Source organism: Pimephales promelas, chromosome 5 (genome assembly GCF_988280905.1).
Source record: "Pimephales promelas chromosome 5, fPimPro1.hap1.1, whole genome shotgun sequence".
Lineage (NCBI taxonomy): Eukaryota > Metazoa > Chordata > Actinopteri > Cypriniformes > Leuciscidae > Pimephales > Pimephales promelas.
In genome coordinates this window covers 19137300-19156606 of record NC_142773.1, presented here as the reverse complement: position 1 = coordinate 19156606, position 19307 = coordinate 19137300, and the positions used below count along the sequence as shown (strand labels likewise).

The window sequence follows — 19307 nt, the reverse complement described above, 5'->3', positions numbered from 1 at the left end:
CTTTAATGGTCGAGTAAGACAACTGATGTCATTCAAATTAAACGGCAAAATAAAACATCTAATCTAGCTATTTTAGCTCTTCAAAAGAATGAAACAGTTTTTCACTGACAGCTGATATTGAGTCTTCACGTTCCCATATCAACCACTGTTCATCCCACCCCCGTGCGCGTGTAGCACCTGCCCAAAGAATCAGCATCAGATACGGCATTTATTATTTAAAATGCTCAAGATGACCCTGCACTATAGGCTTGAGAAACTAGACAGAGCCTTCATTGTAGCCTACCTTCCCAATAGGCTGAAATGTCATCCATAAGACAGCCGAGAGGAGTGCGCAAAGGAGAACTGAAACTAATGGGACAAGAATAAAAAGTAAGTGCAATGTAATATTATTCGACTTACAAACAGCGGTTTACTGTTATTTTTCTAGTTTCTTGTAATTTATTTAGCTAGCATCATAATAGTTGCAAATAATTCAGTCAACCTACCATTTATTTTAATATAAATATAATTACACTATATTGAAAAAAAAAAAACAGTTGTAACAGTTTTGTGTATTCTTGTTGCTAAGAAATGAATAGAGAAGCGCGGAGCAGGTTTGATGGAGCGTCAGGTGGGGACGCAGAGGATATGGACGGAGAAGATGACGCTCACAGTAGACATTCATCAGTGCTGTGGGAAAGACACATTGAGCAAAGTATATTTGTGGATATCAGTGATGATGACAGCTTGCATTTTAGCGACATGGAGGGCGCCTTCACTGTTCACCTCTCACAGAACACTGGCGCAGGTGCACCCGACAGCCCGAGACTCACTGGTAAGAAATACTTCTTTATGACATTCGCCACAGTTTTATTTTTTAACAACAATGGAACTGCCATGGTATTTGCACATATCAACCTAATTACAACCCTTTTGGACCTGTACTATGGCAATGATATAGTTTTTTTTTGGTCACTGATAAAAAAAGTATCAACAATAGGCCAAGTTTTAAGTACCATGGGTTGTATAAATACCACAGCCATTTCACTTAAATGACATTAAGCTGACTGTAAACAATCAGTTGAATACAACTTTAGAGAAATTGAAAATTGGTTAAGTTAGAGTTAAAACAATGTAAAAACATATTCTTATAACTTATTAATCACACACTTATATATATATATATAATCAATGCACAACAGTAATATTGTGAACTATTTTTACAATAAAATAGCCTAGTAAAATAAGTGTTTTCTATTTTAATATATTTTTACTCCAGACCAGCATTTAATATCACACGATTCTTCAGAAATCATTATTAATGCCTTAAGAAACATGTATTATTATAATCAATGTTGACAACATGTGCGCAGCTTAAATCCCCATGAAATCATAATAGATGTTTTTTGGCTTTTATGAATATGTTATACTGTTATCTATAGTGTTCTCCAAAACAACGACAAAATATGCATTTAGAAGATATAAGGATTCAAAACGTATGGTCTATCATTTCCGCCAATATTTATCAATGATTTTTATCACATCCCTCTGCAATTCAGCATCTCATCAAATTTTCTGTCCAATCAAATGGCGTCTAGAATCTAAAGCATCCCGCCCACAAGACACTGAAGCTGCAGCTAAAATCTGTCACTTGTCCACACATTTGCAATTTTCATGGTGAATCACCTTATAGAGAACGATTCAGTGATTTGGCTATTTTAAAAAAGAGGATATGTCCTGCCCATATCTTCCTGTATGTGGAAATTACGTCAAAACATTGAATAACAATCGATGTTTCGATTAAGGCAAGATATCTTAGCAAATGCCTTTACTGTAACTTTTGACCAAAAATGCATCTTTGATGAGTAAAAAAAAAAAAAAAACGTACCCCAAACTTCTGAATGGTATTAGTATGGTAATCACTCAGAATTTATGATTTAAGTTATAAAAACTCCCACTGACTTTGACTGAATGCGTTTAAAACCGGATTGCCATGATGTCATAATGAGCCAATATGCCAGGCCGACTAAAGATTTTGAGGAACCGTTGAGTTCAGTTGAGTTTTTGGCAAAACGTTATACAGTTTTGCCAAAAACACTTTAACTCTTTTACTTGAAAAGTGAAATCCTGTTTTCTCCTAATGGCTTTCAATTATGACAAAATGTAACAAAACCACTGTCTTTATGTGTACAGATAATGCAGAGCTGTCAGAGTCTTGTGAGACTGAAGAGGGCTCAACAGAGAGTGTCGAATCAGTCAATAGTGAACGCACAGAGCCTTCAAACACCAGAAACAGGATTGGAAAAGTAAACATGGCGTCAATGCAGAAACTCAAAACTGCAGTAAAGCCAATCATTGGAACACATGAGGATGATGCTGTCAACACCAGTGACGAAGAACACGAAGAGCTCCCATATGATGGTACGCACACCAACAACAAAACAGAGACGAATTTAAAATCATCTCCATGTGAAATGGTTTCTGTGATGTCCAGTCAGGCTTTCACTACACTTGATAAGTTTAGTAGGCAAATTGGTAATGCAAAAGAAACAGAGGCTTGCCAGTCTAATCTTACTCATGCTCTTCTATCTAATCATAAAGCAATAGAGGACATGGCTCCTCTCTTAGCCACACCTATTCAACCTGCAAACCACATCACTGACTTCCTTCTCAGACACTTCTCCCAGGAGGAGCTGCTTAACTCAAGCAGGATCATTGAAGCAGAGACCCTACCTGAGATGTCTTTGATGGACAGCATTGATGAAACCGTGTTGAGTAGAGCTTCTCGGGCTCCACAGGTCGGCATAGGAGAGAGAGAGAAGATTCATGATGTAATGGAGGAACCTGATCCCAGCACTTCTGGAAGTCAGGGACTGGTTGAAATAAACATTCCAGATGAGTCGAGCTCATCTAAGAAACCTGGAACGACTTGTATGATTGACGATGATGATAAAGAATGTCCTAAGCAGAACAGCAGTGCTAACTCTCCAGATCTATCTAAAGCAGATGCACAGAATCCTAAGTGCTCCTTCAGCAGGACCAGGTCCTACAATGAGCTGAAATACGGACAGGGAAAGGTGCATTACCCTCTACCAGACTTCTCTAAAGTGGCACCTAAAGTCAAAATACCAAAAGGTAATGGAAGCGTTAAACCCGTCAACCAGTCACCAGCAATGACCCGAGCCCAGTCTTCCCCAGGCATTCTGGGTAAATCCAGCTCCTCTTGTAAAGCTACAGCAGATATCATCAGCAGGGTTTTAGAGGACTCCAGGCCACCGGAGAAGCACAATGTGTTTACAGACAAGGAAGTAGCGCATCAGTTACAGGTGACTACACTTACAACACTAGTTACACTGCTTAAGATGAATAGAAGATCTTGATCACATGATTCGAGTCAGGCATCAAGCTGTTTTGACCTTAATATAGAAATTGAAGCGCTGAAGAGGGACAGAAAGGCGATCTTACAAGAACGTGAGAAGCGTATAAAGTAAACTGTGTATATAGCAGTTTTGGGGGTAATGCATTACAAGTAACTTGAGTTTTATGTAATCTGCTTACTTTTTTAATGTAACAAGTAAAGTAACACATCAATGTGATTTTTGTTCATACAATGAAAGTCATTGGGGTCTAATGTTGTTTTGGACCCAATTGACTTTCATTGCATGAACAAAAAATCATCAAAAAGTGACCCTTTCATTTGTTTACAGGCTGAATATGACAGATTGCTCGCTAAATACACAGGAGCTGAAAACCTAATTGGTCAGGTGAGACTTCCATTAATGTTGAAACATTTAGATGTTTATACGTATGTCTATTATCTCACAAAAGGCAGAATACCAGACTTAAGTAGGCATTTCAACATTATTATACACTATATTCCTGTATAATATCTGCTCTTATTCAGATATGATCAGCATTTTAACAATCGGATTTGCAGCCCAATTGAGCGGATTCTATTGTTGCTTTCTTTTAAGCAGCAGATTCATGCTTCCAGTGAGCCGTCTGTGTCCATCGACTGGAACGATGCAACTAGCAACAATGACAAAACCAAATTGACAGCAAATATCCCACAAGCACCAGCCGCAGGCAAGAAGCCATTGTATTTCTTTCTCCAGCTGAATCCTGTAGTACAGTGTAACCCTGGCAGCAGAGAAACCCTGCCAGGGAAATTTGAGCTGCATTAAACAGACCTCCTCCTAAGAGAGTGAATCAAGAAACATTAAGAGATCATCAGGTGGTTTATACTTAAAGGAGTAGTTCACTTTTGAAAAAAAACTTTTGCTGAAAATTGACTCACTCTCATATCATCCAAGATGTCCATGTCTTTTCTTTCTTCAGTCGAAAAGAAATTAAGCTTTTAAACAAATCTTTTTCCGAGTCATTTGGTTCATTCAACAAACGAAACGAACAAATTGACTCGGAAAAAGATTCATTCATTTTGATGAACGAGTTCGAACAGGAGAGTCACGGACGTGGAATCGTTTTAAAGCCCTTTGAACAGTTTGCACTGAAAGTGTCTTTTGGACCTTGAACCGTTTGGTTCCCACTGAAGTGCATAATATGGAGAAAAATCCTGGAATGTTTTTATCAAAAGCCTTAATTTCTTTTCGACTAAGGAAAGAATGAAATGGACATCTTGGATGACATGGGGGTGAGTAAATTATCAGCAAGAGTTTTTTGAAAAGTGAACTACTCCTTTAAGTACAAAATGATCAAAAGTGCTATAAGCTAAAAGATGACTTGTGTTTATGTCTTGAGTATATGTTCAATAGGTCCAAGTGAGAAGGAGTTTCTTCACAACTCTGTCCCTGTGCTGACTGAATCAGAGAGCCCGACAGATGGAGAAAGACTAACCTCTGAGCTCAGAGACATCATCAGATCATTTACGCAGAAGGTATAGAAGTTAGCAAGACCCGTCTACAAAGATTTGTCCTGTGCCTTATGTTTTTAGTTCTCTTTAACATGCATTTAGCTTTTGCATTGATGCACCTGTATTTTTCTTCTTTTCCAGGTGGATGAATTCAAAAGATGTGTCACCACCATGTCAATGAATGTGGAGGAGCAACAGATGGTAACTGTACATACTTAATCATGAATTTAACAAAACCTTTTTTATAATACTCTGTTTTATCTTAAGATACTAAATTAAATCAAGCAGTTGGAGGTTTATAGCCCCCAAATGGGAAAAAGTAAATGTTTCATCTTGTTTGTTGGATATCTCACAGTTGCTGAAGAGCATGATGGAGGCCCAGGATCAGCTGGAGAGGAATTACCTCACAAAGAGGGAGGAGCATCGTGCTCTGGAGATGCAGAACTACAGGGGTCTAGCCAGAAACACAGGAGACTTTGACCCTGAAAGGTAGACATGTCATGTGTTTGGACAGCATGATCTAGAAACCTCACAAAACTAGAATACTCTTGTTATAACCAAGAAAACTGTTCAAATTATAAGCAAGTGGTGGTTAATTCTATTAAATTTAAGTCATGGATATTGTTCGGAGGCGGAGAGAGTTCAATTGAAGAAAACACATGCAAATAGAAATGCACCCAAATATAGAAACGAGCTACAAAAACTCACAACGCACATACGATCAGGATACTAAAATAAACATAAAAACATGTCTCAGCCAAGTTTGTCGCTTGTTGGGTTTCCCTTGTGGTTGTGAGTTTTTGCAGCTCGTTTCTGTATTAGGTTGCATTGTGAGTATTTGCAGCACATGTGTTTTCAAACTGGTGAAGATGCTTTCTAAATTTGTTGGCGTTTCAGTTGCTTTCTTCGGCTCTCTTGGCCACCGTAATATTGGCATGAAATGAAAATTCACCCTATTTTGTAAACGGATGTGAAGGATCTGTGTACGTTTTAATTAAAAAATGTAATCGTTTAATCATTCAAATTGTAATTACTTGTTGTTCTGCTGAATGTATTTAGTCCGCTTAAACCCTACCCTCCACAATCGACCACAAGCTCATTTTCATCGAGTGCAACATTTTAAAAATCCAATCGATAACCGGTGGATTGAAACAATTCCCTGCCCTAACTTTTTTTTTTGGGCAATTCGTTACGCTTGGAGTTGGACGTACGCAACAATATGAAAGAAAACATCAGTCGTAGCGACAGTTTCAACACGACTTTAAATGTAATGGTTTTATCTTTTTGCTTTTGTAAATATAATTCATAGTGTCTACATGTTGGAGCACTGCCTACAAAGAAAAAAAAAAATCATACTGTACATAGGCACAGAATTTGTGCCGTAATTGTAAAAAATCTAAATTGTACCGCACACAATTTATATTTGTTCATAAAACTATTTTCAGTCATATACTGTCTCGATTTGCCTTTACATTAAAAGTGTAAACTTGTTTAAGTGTGTCCAATCATTTGACAGGTAGTTGTGTTTAGACTGATTCCTGCAAGTCTAAAATCGTTCAAAGCAAGGAAATGAAACTGTCATGGGTCAAAGGGTCAACCTGCAAGTGTTGTGTATTCACGTTTGTGTTTAAGGGAGGTCGAGGGGCAGATTTTCAGGATTGGCATGCACCTGGAGGACATAAAAGAGCAGATCGACAGAAACGTCTGCCATGTTTACAATCCTCCTTCGTCATCCTCCACTCCATCTCCTCCTCCTTGTGAAAATATCCCTCTCTCATCATCCCATCCATCACTACATGAGGTAACACACACAGTGATCTACTTTTTAGGGGACAAAAATTCATGCCATTAGACAGTACTTGATTGTCAATGACACTCTCTGACCACATCACTATCATTCACTTTTCCCTCCTTCATTCATAGACAAACTCTCAAAGATAGCTTATGCAATTTCTGTTTAAACAATTTCTTCTTTTAAGAGTCAGCAATTATTAATGCTCATGTGGACACGCACAGCGAAGCTGATATTGTTGTGTGCCTCATATCCATTTGCATGTGTTTGTTTGCTGTAACGTGAGAACTAAATGACTGGGCTGCGGAAGGTTTTGTGGATGCTGGGTCTGAATGAAAAAAACATGTCATGTTACAGGAGTTGGTCTTCAGCATCTCCTCAGTCAGACACAACATGGAGGACAATAATGATGATGAAGAAGAGGCCAATGAAGATCACAGAGCTGACGAGCTCTTTCCTGGCTGCACAGAAAACAGCTTCTATCTACAGTACTGCCGCATTTTCTTCTCTATCTGTTATTTCCAACATAATGCTTCACATAGGCCGCATTCACACTTAGGCATGTGACAGTATCTAATTTTCATATCACGATAATTGCTTTAGCTTTTATCAAGGTATTGAATTACATAGATGATATGTAAGTTACAAAAAGGGTCGAACTCTTAATAATAAGTGTCTACTCTTCTCAACGCTAAACATTTAAATAAATTAAAAAAAAATACTCAAAATGTATAGAGTAAACAAATGTTTTAAAAAGATTAAAGTGCAAAAGAGCAATAAAAAAAATCTGAAAACGTTTGACCAATATCTAAATATCTTTTATGCAATGTTTTAGTCCAGATTAAAATGTAAAAATGTTTAGGTGTAAACAAATATTGTGAAACTAAATAGCATATTAGGTCAAATTCTTTAGTGCTGTGATAAACCACTACAAATACAAAATTCACAATGGCTGTTTAAAACATTTAAGTATGGTTTGACTTTCTTTTTTGAATTATTCAAAGTATTTTGAAGTGCTCACACTGTAAACCCTAATGCTCAAAATAGTTAATTGGTTTGAGTTGGGTAAACTTAAATTAAACAAATTTGTTTTCTTTTTCTTTTGAGTTCACAAAACTGACATATTTTAAGTAATCAGAATTGTTTAATCGTTTTGAGTTTTATGGAGGTACTAATATATCATGTATGTTCATTACCGCAATATATTGTGTTATACCAGCACATGTTCAGCTATTTTTTAAACAAAGGTAAACAAAGACTAAGAAATGCATGTGGAATGTATTTGGGGTGGTAATCAAAAGTTTGCCGGTTCAAACTCCACAATCAAATGACATTAATATTGCAATTAACATAACGCATTAAACAAGTCACAATCCAACAATTAAGATTGCTTAAAGAAGATGTTCCTGTACATTAACTTCAAATTAGGCCATTATATGGCAAGGTAGCACAAACAAATTCAGCTGTAGAGAGAAAAATATTCTATTTTAATGCTAATGGGTAACGTTAATTAGAAATGTTGTGATCCAGTCCCTTGTTTAGTTCTCTTAAAAGATCACTGATGTAGGTTGTAAGAGGAGGGAGCGTATCGTGATATTTAGCACAGCTCACCCGAGGATGATCGGGTTACAGGTAGAGAGGAGGGACAAGGGAATATCAGTTTCATTATGGAAACACTTCGTTCCCTCTGTCAGTTTTTCTGTATCTTCCTCTGAGGTATTCCACCTTCTCCACTGAAACGCCCGGAACTGCCAACGAGGAAGAGGAGGACAGACTAACAACAAGAGAGGAAGACAACATCCTGGCACAACTGTCCAACTCAACTCCATTAAAGAAGCTGACATACGATAGGTCAGTATTTACAGACAGATTTGTATTTTTGTGGCTGTGCATGCACTGCAATCTGGTGTATTCTTAACTGGGATGTTATGTTGTCATTTTAGAAGTTAAATTTGTACAGGAACAGATGGTGCATGATTCAGGGTTATTATAGTTAACTGAAACTAAAATCATCAAACTTTTTTTGTTACTTGAAATAAAATAAGCACTAATGGAAATAGTATAGTATAGGCATGCTATAGTTGCAAACATCTCTCATTTTCAGTTAGGTTACCTTAATGTACAAAAAAAAAAAAAAAAAAAAAAAAACAACTATATAAACATAAAAAAAAACATAGAAAAGACAAAAACAAAATAACTAAATGAAAACAGAAAATTTTAAAATAAAAAAATAATTCAACATATTAACAAAACCAATAATAGTAACACAATTCTACTGAAATAACTAATGGTTTTAAATAGCTCTCAGATAAATTTAACTACTTTATACAACTTTTGATGGAAGTAAAATGTTTGTCTAGTTTTGTTAGCCCAGAAAATTAGATATATCTAGTGATTTATGTTGCATGCTTGTGGATATATTATTGCTTTATTGCATTACACTAACATTACTTTATTACATTACACTAGTTCTAAACACGGTACTATGTTAATACTATGGTATTTTTGAAGTACTGTACTTTGAAGTATTAAAAATTATCATTGTACTATAAGCAGATGTTTTTGTAAGGATAAAGTGAGTCCTTTGTTGCATTAAAGGAGTAGTTAACTTTTTTTTTTTTTAAACTTTTGCTGATTATTTACTCACCCCCATGTCATCCAAGATGTCCATGTCTTTCTTTCTTCAGTCGAAAAGAAATTAAGGTTTTTGATGAAAACATTCCAGGATTTTTTCTCCATATAATGCACTTTACTGGGAACCAACCGGTTCAAGGTCCAAAAGACAGTTTCAGTGCAAACTGCAAACTGTTCAAAGGGCTTTAAACGATTTCAGACGATGAATAAGGGTCTTATCAAGCGAAACGATCGCTCATTTAAAAAAAAAAAAAAACAAAGTTTAAGTTTTATAAGCTCAAATGGTCGTCTTGCTCTGTTCTGTGATTCGTGACTCTCCTGTTCAAACTCCTTCATCAAAATGAACGAATATGTTTGTGTCATTTGGTTCATTCAATGAACGAAATGAAAGAGTTGACTCAGGAAAAGATTCGTTCATTTTGATGAACGAGTTCGAATAGGAGAGTCACGGACGTGCGTCACAGAACAGAACAAGGCAACTATTTGAGCTTATAAAACTTAAAATTTATTTATTTATTTTTTGTTATATTTATTTTTTCAGTTTGTACTGAAACTGTCTTTTGGACATTGAACCGTTTGGTTCCCATTAAAGTGCATTATATGAAGAAAAATGCTGGAATGTTTTCATCAAAAACCTTAATTTCTTTTCGACTGAAGACAGAATGACATGGACATCTTGGTTGACATGGGGGTGAGTAAATTATCAGCAAAAGTATTTTTTTTAAAAAGTGAACCACTCCTTTAACACTAAAAATTCAGTTACTATGGTGCAAACATTATCAGTCTTAAAAATCTGAAACTACTGTAAACGTAAAAAGAACCTTGTTTTTTTATGACCGCTGTGATCGTCATTCCTCTCTCAGGTACGAAGAGAAGATTAGACCCACTGAAGCCTCGTCTGCTGGACACTCTCCTCAGCCAACCACAGACAAAACACAGGTAACAAACACTAACATTGAGAGAAAGAGATTAGGTTTGTCTGTGAGAAAACAACATTTATTTTACATGGACAAGATAATATTCTGCAAGAATGTCAACATTGTTAATAAGCCTGTTGAAATGATCGATTAATCATCTGATTGTAGTTATGCTGTAAAGTAGAAAAAGATAGTCACACGTTTACTTTCATATGAAATAACGGCTTTTAGGTTTATTGTAGACTGCATTGTATTATATAATATAATTATTAATCATAAATAATTATATAAATATTATTAACTTTCACATCAAGTAAATCATATGGGCCTATTTTATTAAATGATTCCAAGTAAAATATATGGGAAAAAAAATATGTATTAAGATTACACTGGTAAGTGACACCAATAAACAGAATTATTTATGAAAAAACAGAACAAAATTCAGGATCTTGACAGGCCTAGTTGATGTCAATGTTGATTGTTAAGGGGAAATTATAATTATTTTTGTTGGAAAAATGTTTCCTTTAGGAGTACAACAGCCCTAGGACAGCATGCCTAAAATAACAACTTATTGCACCTTATCTCATTAAGCAGATATTAGTAAGGAAGGTACTATATTATGTACACTTTAGGGTAGGATACAAAGTTGTCCCTGCTTAGTGACAAGCTGTTGTGCCCCTAAAGGAACAATTTAATGACAGTGTAAAATTACCAGGGTAAACATTACATTTACATTTTGTGAGATAAAACAGCGTAAATGAGATGTCATTTTTTTGTGATAGATCCCCAAATTCCGCTAGAGATACTGTGATTTTTTTGTTAGAAGTGTTATTGTTTGTAGGTATTTGTTGTGTCACTTGCAGAATATTTGGGCTGTTTCTGCAAAGGACAAAACAACAGAGAAAGTGTTTTTGTTCTTTTAGAGATTTTTAAGTCCAGAAACTGACAGCGGCTTTGGCAGTTTTGACCTGAGCCGACCAAACACAGGACTGTCCAGAACACCTCCTGGTGCTGTGAAGTAAATATCTCTCTCTCTCAAACACACACACACACTGGGTTTCCATGTTTTATGGTGACATAATGATTTTTTTTTTTTTTTTTTTTTACTGTATATTCTATTCCCTAAACCCCACCCATCACAGAAAACTTTCTGCATTTTTACATTTTTCAAAAAGCATCACTTTATATGATGTATAAGCTGTTTTCATCATAGGAACTGAAAAATGTCCCCATTACCTTAATTGTGGGGACATTAAGCTTAATGGTGTATATTTACAAAACTGAAATGCCAAACTACACGATTACAAATGCTAAATATGTTTTTGTTTTCAGATAAACTGTATATTTTAAATGAAAAATGCTCTAGAAGAACTGACATTTGAAAATCAAATGACTTTATCTGATGTGGTCTTTAGTTCTGCTCTCTCAGATGATGTCATAAGCATGGCGAGTATGAGCGGTCCGGACAGTGAAGCCTCACACTCCAATGTACGAACAACTATATCAATGGCACCAAGACCCGTGCAACCCACAGTGACTCACCTGGAATTTGTACAGCTGGTTCCTCCAGGCATGGAAGCAAAACCCATTACCCAGAACACAACTGTTGCAGTTTCAAAAGAGGATGTCGCATCAGTAGGTGTCGCCACTCCCACGCATAACCAGGCCACTGAAGGAAGAAAAGACATTCAGCTGGGAAAGAGCCATTCTGCAAATGAGATGCACTCAGCATCACACTGTTCATGTCACAAGTTAGTATTAAAGGAAGTAGTTTTTACCTGCAATTTGTGAAACCCTCTTACCGTAATTCCATTGTGCTCTTCACAGTAGTGAGGTTATCCTCGCACTGCAGTACGAGGTCTCTCGCCTGAAGAGGGCGCTAGAGGAGAGTCTTGGTCACCTGCCTCATGCGAGCAAGAGGACTGATCATCTGAATGGCAGGTGTCCATTGGAGAAGAAGCACAAGGGACAGACCCGTGGCCAGAACAGAGCCGGTTCCAGCAGGTATACTCCAAATTGGGGTTGAAGAATGGCTACCATCCTATTAATGTAGAAGTAAACTAGATTTTCACGCCTAAAAATAAAGATTCCAAAAGATTTTTTTTAATGCAGTAATGCCATACAAGGGCCATTTTAGGTTCCCCAAAAAACAGTTCTTAAAAGATTTTTTTCTTCTTAAGTGTAAAGAACATTTTAATAAACATTTTAGAGCAATGGAAAGATTCAATTGATGCCAATAAAGAACTTATTTTGAGTGCTGGTTCTTCGAAGTTTGCCAAACTAATGTGAATTCTCACTACATCATCAGACGTGCAAAGACAGACTCAAACCCTCAGAAGATTGAGGACTGGATCTCTTCTGATATGGAGCTCAGCAAGAGCAAAGGTGACAGCTTCACAACCTGGTTCAGGCTTTCTTCTTTAGCAATACATTTGTTCTAAATGTGGTTTAATACAGTTAAATATTGGTGTTTGCTAAAGTTGTGTTTTCTATATAGTTTTAGTTAAGTGAAACTGAAGAGAAATTCAAAGGGAATTAGTGTATTGTCAGTTACAGATGGTAAAGATTCAGACCACATCACAAGTTTCCAGAGCACCTTCAGTCCACCTTATGGACAAATACGCACCCGCTTTGGTGCTCCCGCTGAGAGGAGGTCACATGACTCCAAAACAACATCCAGGGGTATGATACCTTTTAGTAAATAGCTTGTTTGCTCCAGTCTAGCATGTAGTAAGATAAAAGTACTCAAAATGCTCTTCTCACGATGGTCACAGCCTCAGCAGAGAGCTTTCCTTTGGACACATCTCAGTTCAGCCTGTCTGGAAGCCATCGGAGAGCAAGCGTTGGGCCAACGATCCACAGCATCAACAATGAGACAACAAACAAAAGTGCCAGTTACAGACCTACAGGTGAGGAATCACTTTAATAATCTAATGTGTATTATTACAGACACACACACATAAACCATCAAAATGTATTTTAAACCATCAAAATGTATTTTTTTACAAATATTATAAATTTGAGGGAAGAACAGAACATTAAATGTATACTGTATATAGTGCTGTCAAATCGAAGAATTGCATCTAACATAAAGGTTTGTCTATATATTATAAATACTATATGTCTATATAGTATAAATAAACACACTTTTATGTTAGATGCTATTAATCGTGATTAACCGATTTGTTTATTCTGTATGTCAAAAAAAGAGTATGTTTACAAAAGCCAAGTGAAGAAAAACTGTCCTTTGTTGTTTCAGTGGGAAACTTTAGGAATATCTTCTTAAATAGCTCACATCCTGCCCCTTCTTTTCCTGCTCATCTATCCCATAAGCCTCTGCTGCAGGTCAACTATGGCTCATCCTGTAGTCTACCTGCCGGGTAAGCAAATAATCAGTTAAAAGGCAAACAATCAATCTACTTATTATGTAACCCAACAATGGGTCATTACTCATTATATATCAAACACCTTAACCATTGTACACAGATAAACTTAGTGATATACTACGTGATTATATATATATATATATATATTAGGGCTGTGCAAAAATTAATTGCGATTAATCGCATCCAAAATAAAAGTCTGTGTTTACATAATATATTTGTGTGTGCTGTATATAATTATTTTGTATATATAAATAAACACACATGCATGTATATATTTAAGAAAATGTGTTATTCATATATAAAATATTTATATTTATATAATATAGATCATTTATTTATAAATATATACAGAATTTAAGCGCAAATAATTCTTAAATATATACATGCATGCATAGGTACTTACATATACAAAATAATTATATACAGCACACACAAATATATTATGTAAACACAGACTTTTATTTTGGATGCGATTAATCGCAATTAACTTTTGCACAGCCCTAATATATATATATATATATATATATATATATATATAATTAATAATAGTAGGTGGCTGTTTTCCCAGGTACAAAGTGCGAGATGAAGCATCTGAACCAGTGTCCAGTAGGAGGCGCTCTACTCAATCTGACACGGCACTGCTTCCCAGTAATGTCTTCTTTCAACGGACCTCGCCTCGGACTACTGGAAGACGACACCACACCAGCAGAGTCAGTTTAGACTGTCAAACAGCTTCCATTCACACAACAGAATGATAGCAGCACACAATTGAATAATGCTAACATTTTAGATTTAAAAAGGAAAATGTTAAGAACTTTATATTGTTGATTATTATTTAGAATATAATCCCAACCTATTAACATACAGTAACATACCATTCAAAAGTTGAGGTCAGCAAGATTTTTCTTTTTAAAGAAATTATTTTATTGAGCAAGGATGCATTACACTAATCAAAAGTGACAGTAAAGACTTCTATTTTAACAAAAGATTATTGGGTTATTGGAAATAAATACAATGAAATTGAAATAAATGCTAAGAAATAAAGAAATTTGAGAAATAAACTCAAAGAATCACATTTTCCAAAAAAATAAGCAGCACAACTTTTTTCTATGGGGGCTTGTTTCTGCCATGGAATAAATCAATAAAAAAGGTCATTGAGACTTTTTATTTCACAATTATGAGTTTATATCTCACATTTATGACTTTTTAAAATCACAATTCTGAAGGGAAAAAGTTTGCAATGAACTTTTTCATTTTTATTCCATGGCAGAAACTAGCTTCCACAGTTTTCAGCATTGATTACAATTGATAACTGTTATTGTAATAATATTTCACAATATTACTGTTTTACTGTATCAATAAAGCAGCCTTGCTGAGCATAAGAGACTTCTTTCAAAAACATTACAAAATCGTATTGACCTCAAACTTTTGAAGTGTAGTGTATTATACAGTATATAAACATACAATTTGTGTTTATCAGGAGGAATCAATACATAAGACGCTGGACAAGGCCCTGCAGGCAGCTTTTGTAATGAAGCAGACCACGGACAGGATGGCGGACGCTCTCTCTGCTGACCTGGCCAAGGCTCAACTCCAGAGGAAGTTACAGGGCCTGCGTCCTCTCAGCAGTAGAGCGGGCAGCTAACTGTGCTGGAATTCACTCTTTACAGACAACAACCATGACATTAAATTACAGTATTTCATACATCTGCTTTTACACTTCGGTTTAATAGTGTCCTGGGTTTTGCATTATCATCAAAAATAAAAATAAAAATTGCTGTAAAAACTGTATTTTTCTATTTGTAATAGTGATCAATAGTGGGCAGAATAGTACTTCTCAATGTAGTCAATACGTGTGATGCAACCATAACAACACAATACTAGAATACCTGTCTCCAGTATAACATATCCTAAAACACCTAAAGATTTCCTCCCTGACTTCCGTTATCACATACCATCATGTTATTAAGGAGAAGGTTTTGTTGAAACTAGGATATTTTTTTTTGTGTGGAATTCCCAAAAACGTCCCTCAATTTCAAAAGACTATCACTTTGTTAGCCTTATCACCCATTGGCAATCACTAGCCTGAAAAATGACACCGGACCAGTTTCTGCCAATATCGTATGTGTGTGGTAAGCCTCTGGCCGTTGCTGTTGTTCGTGTAAAGCAGCTTGCGCTCTCTTATTGGTGTAGAATAAATGCTCTGTTGAAAACTAACACACATCCGTCAACAGGAGAGCAACTGGGGTAACCTATAGTATTTTTTCATCAAATTTTCCCCCCACCACCAACTCACAGACCACAAAAAGTGACAGTACTAATAATATATGGTAATTATTTATAAAAAGATTATACATTTGATTTTAATTATATACTGTATATATATATATATACACACACACACACACACACACACATATATATATATATATATATATATATATATATATATATACACACACACACACACACACACGTTCAAAAGTATTTTTTTGATGTTTTTTAAAGAAGTCTCTTATGCTTACCAAAATATCAAAATACATTAAAAACAGTAATATAGTGAAATTAATATTATAAAAACACACATACATGTCTGGAAATAATAATAATAAAAAAAACAGGACTAATCTTTGCCTGAGGATACAGTAGAAACGTGTTACATTAATCTGTGTAACCTGCTGTACAATATTCCTGTAGGGTGACTCTCACAATGACAGCTTAAAGCAACTGAGAAATCTATGACACAGAAAACTTGTCATCAGTACCAGCAGTATAAGAAAGTTGAAACCGAATGGTCTAAATAACATTCTAGCCTTTAAATATACAGTATGAAGAAGTACAAAAGTGCCATTTGTACCCTTTTAAAGATTGAACTGAATGAAAAAAAAAAAAAATGCTACAGGTGCATACATATTACCAACAAATAAAAAGCTACCTATTTATTCATCCAGAGAGACATTTTACACATAATCAGTTCTCATAATCAATGTGTTGGATGCTGGAATAAAAATCTGAGTGAGTTTGACAAGGGTCAGGTTGTTGGCAAGACAACTGGGTCAAAATATCTCTGAAACCACAAGATTTGTGGGATGCTCCGGTCAGCAGTGGTGAGAATTTACCAACAGTGGTCCGAGGAAGGACAAACCACAAAATGGTGACGGTGTGTGTTGAGTGCCAAACGATCATCGATAAGGGCAACTGAGGCTATCCTATCTAGTATGACCCAACAGAAGGTCTACTGTGGCACAAGTCACACACAATTTTAATGACAGTTATGGGAGTAATGAGTCACAACAACACACAGTGCATCATACTCTGCTGCATAGTCGCAGACCAATCAGAGTGCCTATGATGACTCCCGTCCACCATCGAAAGATCTTACAATGAGCATTCGAGCGTCCGAACTGGACCTTAATTGGTCTGGTGAGTCCTGTTGCAGACCAGGTACAGCCCTTCATGACAATAGTGTTCCCTGGTGGAAGTGGCCTCTTTCAGAAGGATAATGCACCCTGCCACAGTGTTTAGGAATGGTTTGAGGTCCAATTGAGGATCTGTGGGATGTACTTGACCAACAAGTTCTATCCACGTCAGCTCCACCTCACAATCTACAGGACTTGATGGATCTGCTGCTAAAGTCTTGGCGCCAGATACCACTGGACTTGTAGAGGCCATGCCTCTGTGAGTCAGTGCTGTTCTTGTAGCATGCGGAGGACAAACAGGATATTAGCTAAGTGGTCATAATGTTTTGGCAGATGTTTCACTTGTAGCATTCAGCTTCTAAACATGCTTTTTATTGCATTATGCTTCTCTACAATGGAGAAACATCACAGGTGTGATTCTTGTCATGTAGTATAATGCCACTTTCAACATCTCACTGAGAGACAGTGTTTACACTGTAAACAATTTCCTGTAGCAATTTCAGTGTAAAATACACTAACTTTAGAGACACTTTAAAAAAGATGTCAGGAATCAGATGTCCTTCTCCCATGACTCCCATGAATGAATATGCCATGACTCTGATCCATTCTCCATGGGCTCTATGCACGGCGTTATTTCCGGTGAAGCATTAGGGATGCTCGATAACTTCCGCCGATCATAGAGTCCAATGCAATACCGAGAATTTATATTGAATTTTATACTCCATGGTTATACTAATGAAACGTTAGTCACAAAAACAGATAAAACAGACACCCCTCGTTGTGTTTATGCTTCTTTTTAAAATTATATTAAATAAACATAACTATATATAAAATTACATCTAAACGTATGTACGTTTCGTTTCAAAGACGGGAGGACAGTAAATATTGAAGACTCTGCCATAATCCCGTTTTCTCCGGTTTTCCTCCGCTTTAATCTACACAACCGGAAATGGACGAGCATCCTTACGTCAAATGCGGAACTTATGCGTGCATATAGCCCATTGAAAACCTAACAATGCTGAGGCAAATGCAACCTATTAGTGACCCAGATAAGTGTGATTTACAGGCTGGGATTTTGACCCTTTATTGACCCTTTGGCCATTTTTTACATATTGACTTTTTTCCGCTATTGTAATGAGGCTTGATGTTTTTAAAACATTTAATTTGACTTCTAAACTAAAATTCACCATGACATACTTTTGTTTGCTCTGAAAGTTAAATTCTGGACACACACACACACACACACCAACTCACTTGCTCGCTTTCAGCATCATTACTCCAGTCTTCAGTGTCACATGATCCTCCAGAAATCATTCTAATATGCTGATTTAGTGCTCCAAAAACATTTCTTATTATTATCAATGATGAAAAACAATAATATTTTTTGTGGAAACCATGATTCTTTATTTTTCTTTGAGGATTGAAAGGTTCAAAAGAACAGCATATGTTTGAAATAGAAATTTTGTAACATTATAAATGTGTTTACTGTCAATTTTAATCAATTCATTGCATTTAAAGGAGTAGTTCACTTTTGAAAAAACTTTTGCTGATAATTTACTCACCCCAATGTCATTCAAGATGTCCATGTCATTGTTTCTTCAGTCGAAAAAAAAAATTAAGGTTTTTGATGAAAACATTCCAGGATTTTTCTCAATATAATGCACTTCAGTGGGAACCAAACAGTTCAAGGTCCAAAATACAGTTTCATTGCAAACTGTTCAAAGGGCTTTAAACGACACTAGACGATGAATAAGGGTCTTATCAAGTGAAACGATCGCTCATTTAATAAATAACAAAGTTTAAGTTTTATAAACTCAAATGCTCGCCTTGCTCTTTTCTGTGACGCACTTTTGTGACTCTCCTGAACGAAATCGTCCTGGCGGAGTACTGCCCCACTTCGAGCACTGGCTCCGACAATGTTATCTTTAGCCCGCTGCATTTTGTAGGATTTATTTTTTTCATGTCAGAAAGCAAGCCTGCTATGCCAGCCCATGTAAACCGATGTAAATTGGCCAAACATACCCATAATCCTTTGCGTTCTGATGACATTACCGCACAGTTGGTCACATGTCTTAGCGATCTCCGGTCAAACCCGCTGCAGATGTGGTTCCTGTGTACATTAAACATCAAAACGACTTTTTAAATATGAACACTGCATGTTGTGCTTGTCTCTGTGTGAATGAACGGCGCAGACGCACGCTGTTTTTTTTTTTAATGTTACCTCACACACTGAAGCACAAGTGAAGTCCGCGCTGTTTTCAGTGTCTGCTGCCTCACGATATGATGACATGATTCAGGATTCCTTTCATT

General features: G+C 36.2%; 1 protein-coding gene across 1 annotated transcript; it reads left to right on the top strand.

The window, feature by feature from the left end:
* The first annotated feature begins 9 nt into the window (after window positions 1-9).
* On the top strand, window positions 10-15359 carry aknad1 (AKNA domain containing 1). The gene is made up of 21 exons (XM_039657528.2): window positions 10-369; window positions 569-814; window positions 2173-3305; window positions 3687-3743; window positions 3957-4065; window positions 4752-4873; window positions 4991-5050; window positions 5205-5338; window positions 6482-6650; window positions 6999-7129; window positions 8358-8492; window positions 10139-10214; window positions 11116-11210; window positions 11608-11943; window positions 12020-12196; window positions 12501-12577; window positions 12749-12874; window positions 12967-13101; window positions 13452-13572; window positions 14147-14288; window positions 15059-15359. The coding sequence occupies exons 2-21, from the start codon at window positions 571-573 to the stop codon at window positions 15221-15223; spliced, it is 3744 nt and encodes a 1247-aa protein (XP_039513462.2). The 5' UTR covers window positions 10-369; window positions 569-570; the 3' UTR covers window positions 15224-15359.
* Window positions 15360-19307: the final 3948 nt, after the last annotated feature.

Bases quoted from the DNA above. Each gene is read 5' to 3' on its own strand.
- aknad1 (XM_039657528.2), top strand. From the start codon at position 571: ATGAATAGAGAAGCGCGGAGCAGGTTTGATGGAGCGTCAGGTGGGGAC. The intron at 4,874-4,990 runs GTATAGAAGTTA...CTTCTTTTCCAG, and splicing joins TCAGATCATTTACGCAGAAG to GTGGATGAATTCAAAAGATG. The intron at 13,102-13,451 runs GTGAGGAATCAC...TTGTTGTTTCAG, and splicing joins TGCCAGTTACAGACCTACAG to TGGGAAACTTTAGGAATATC.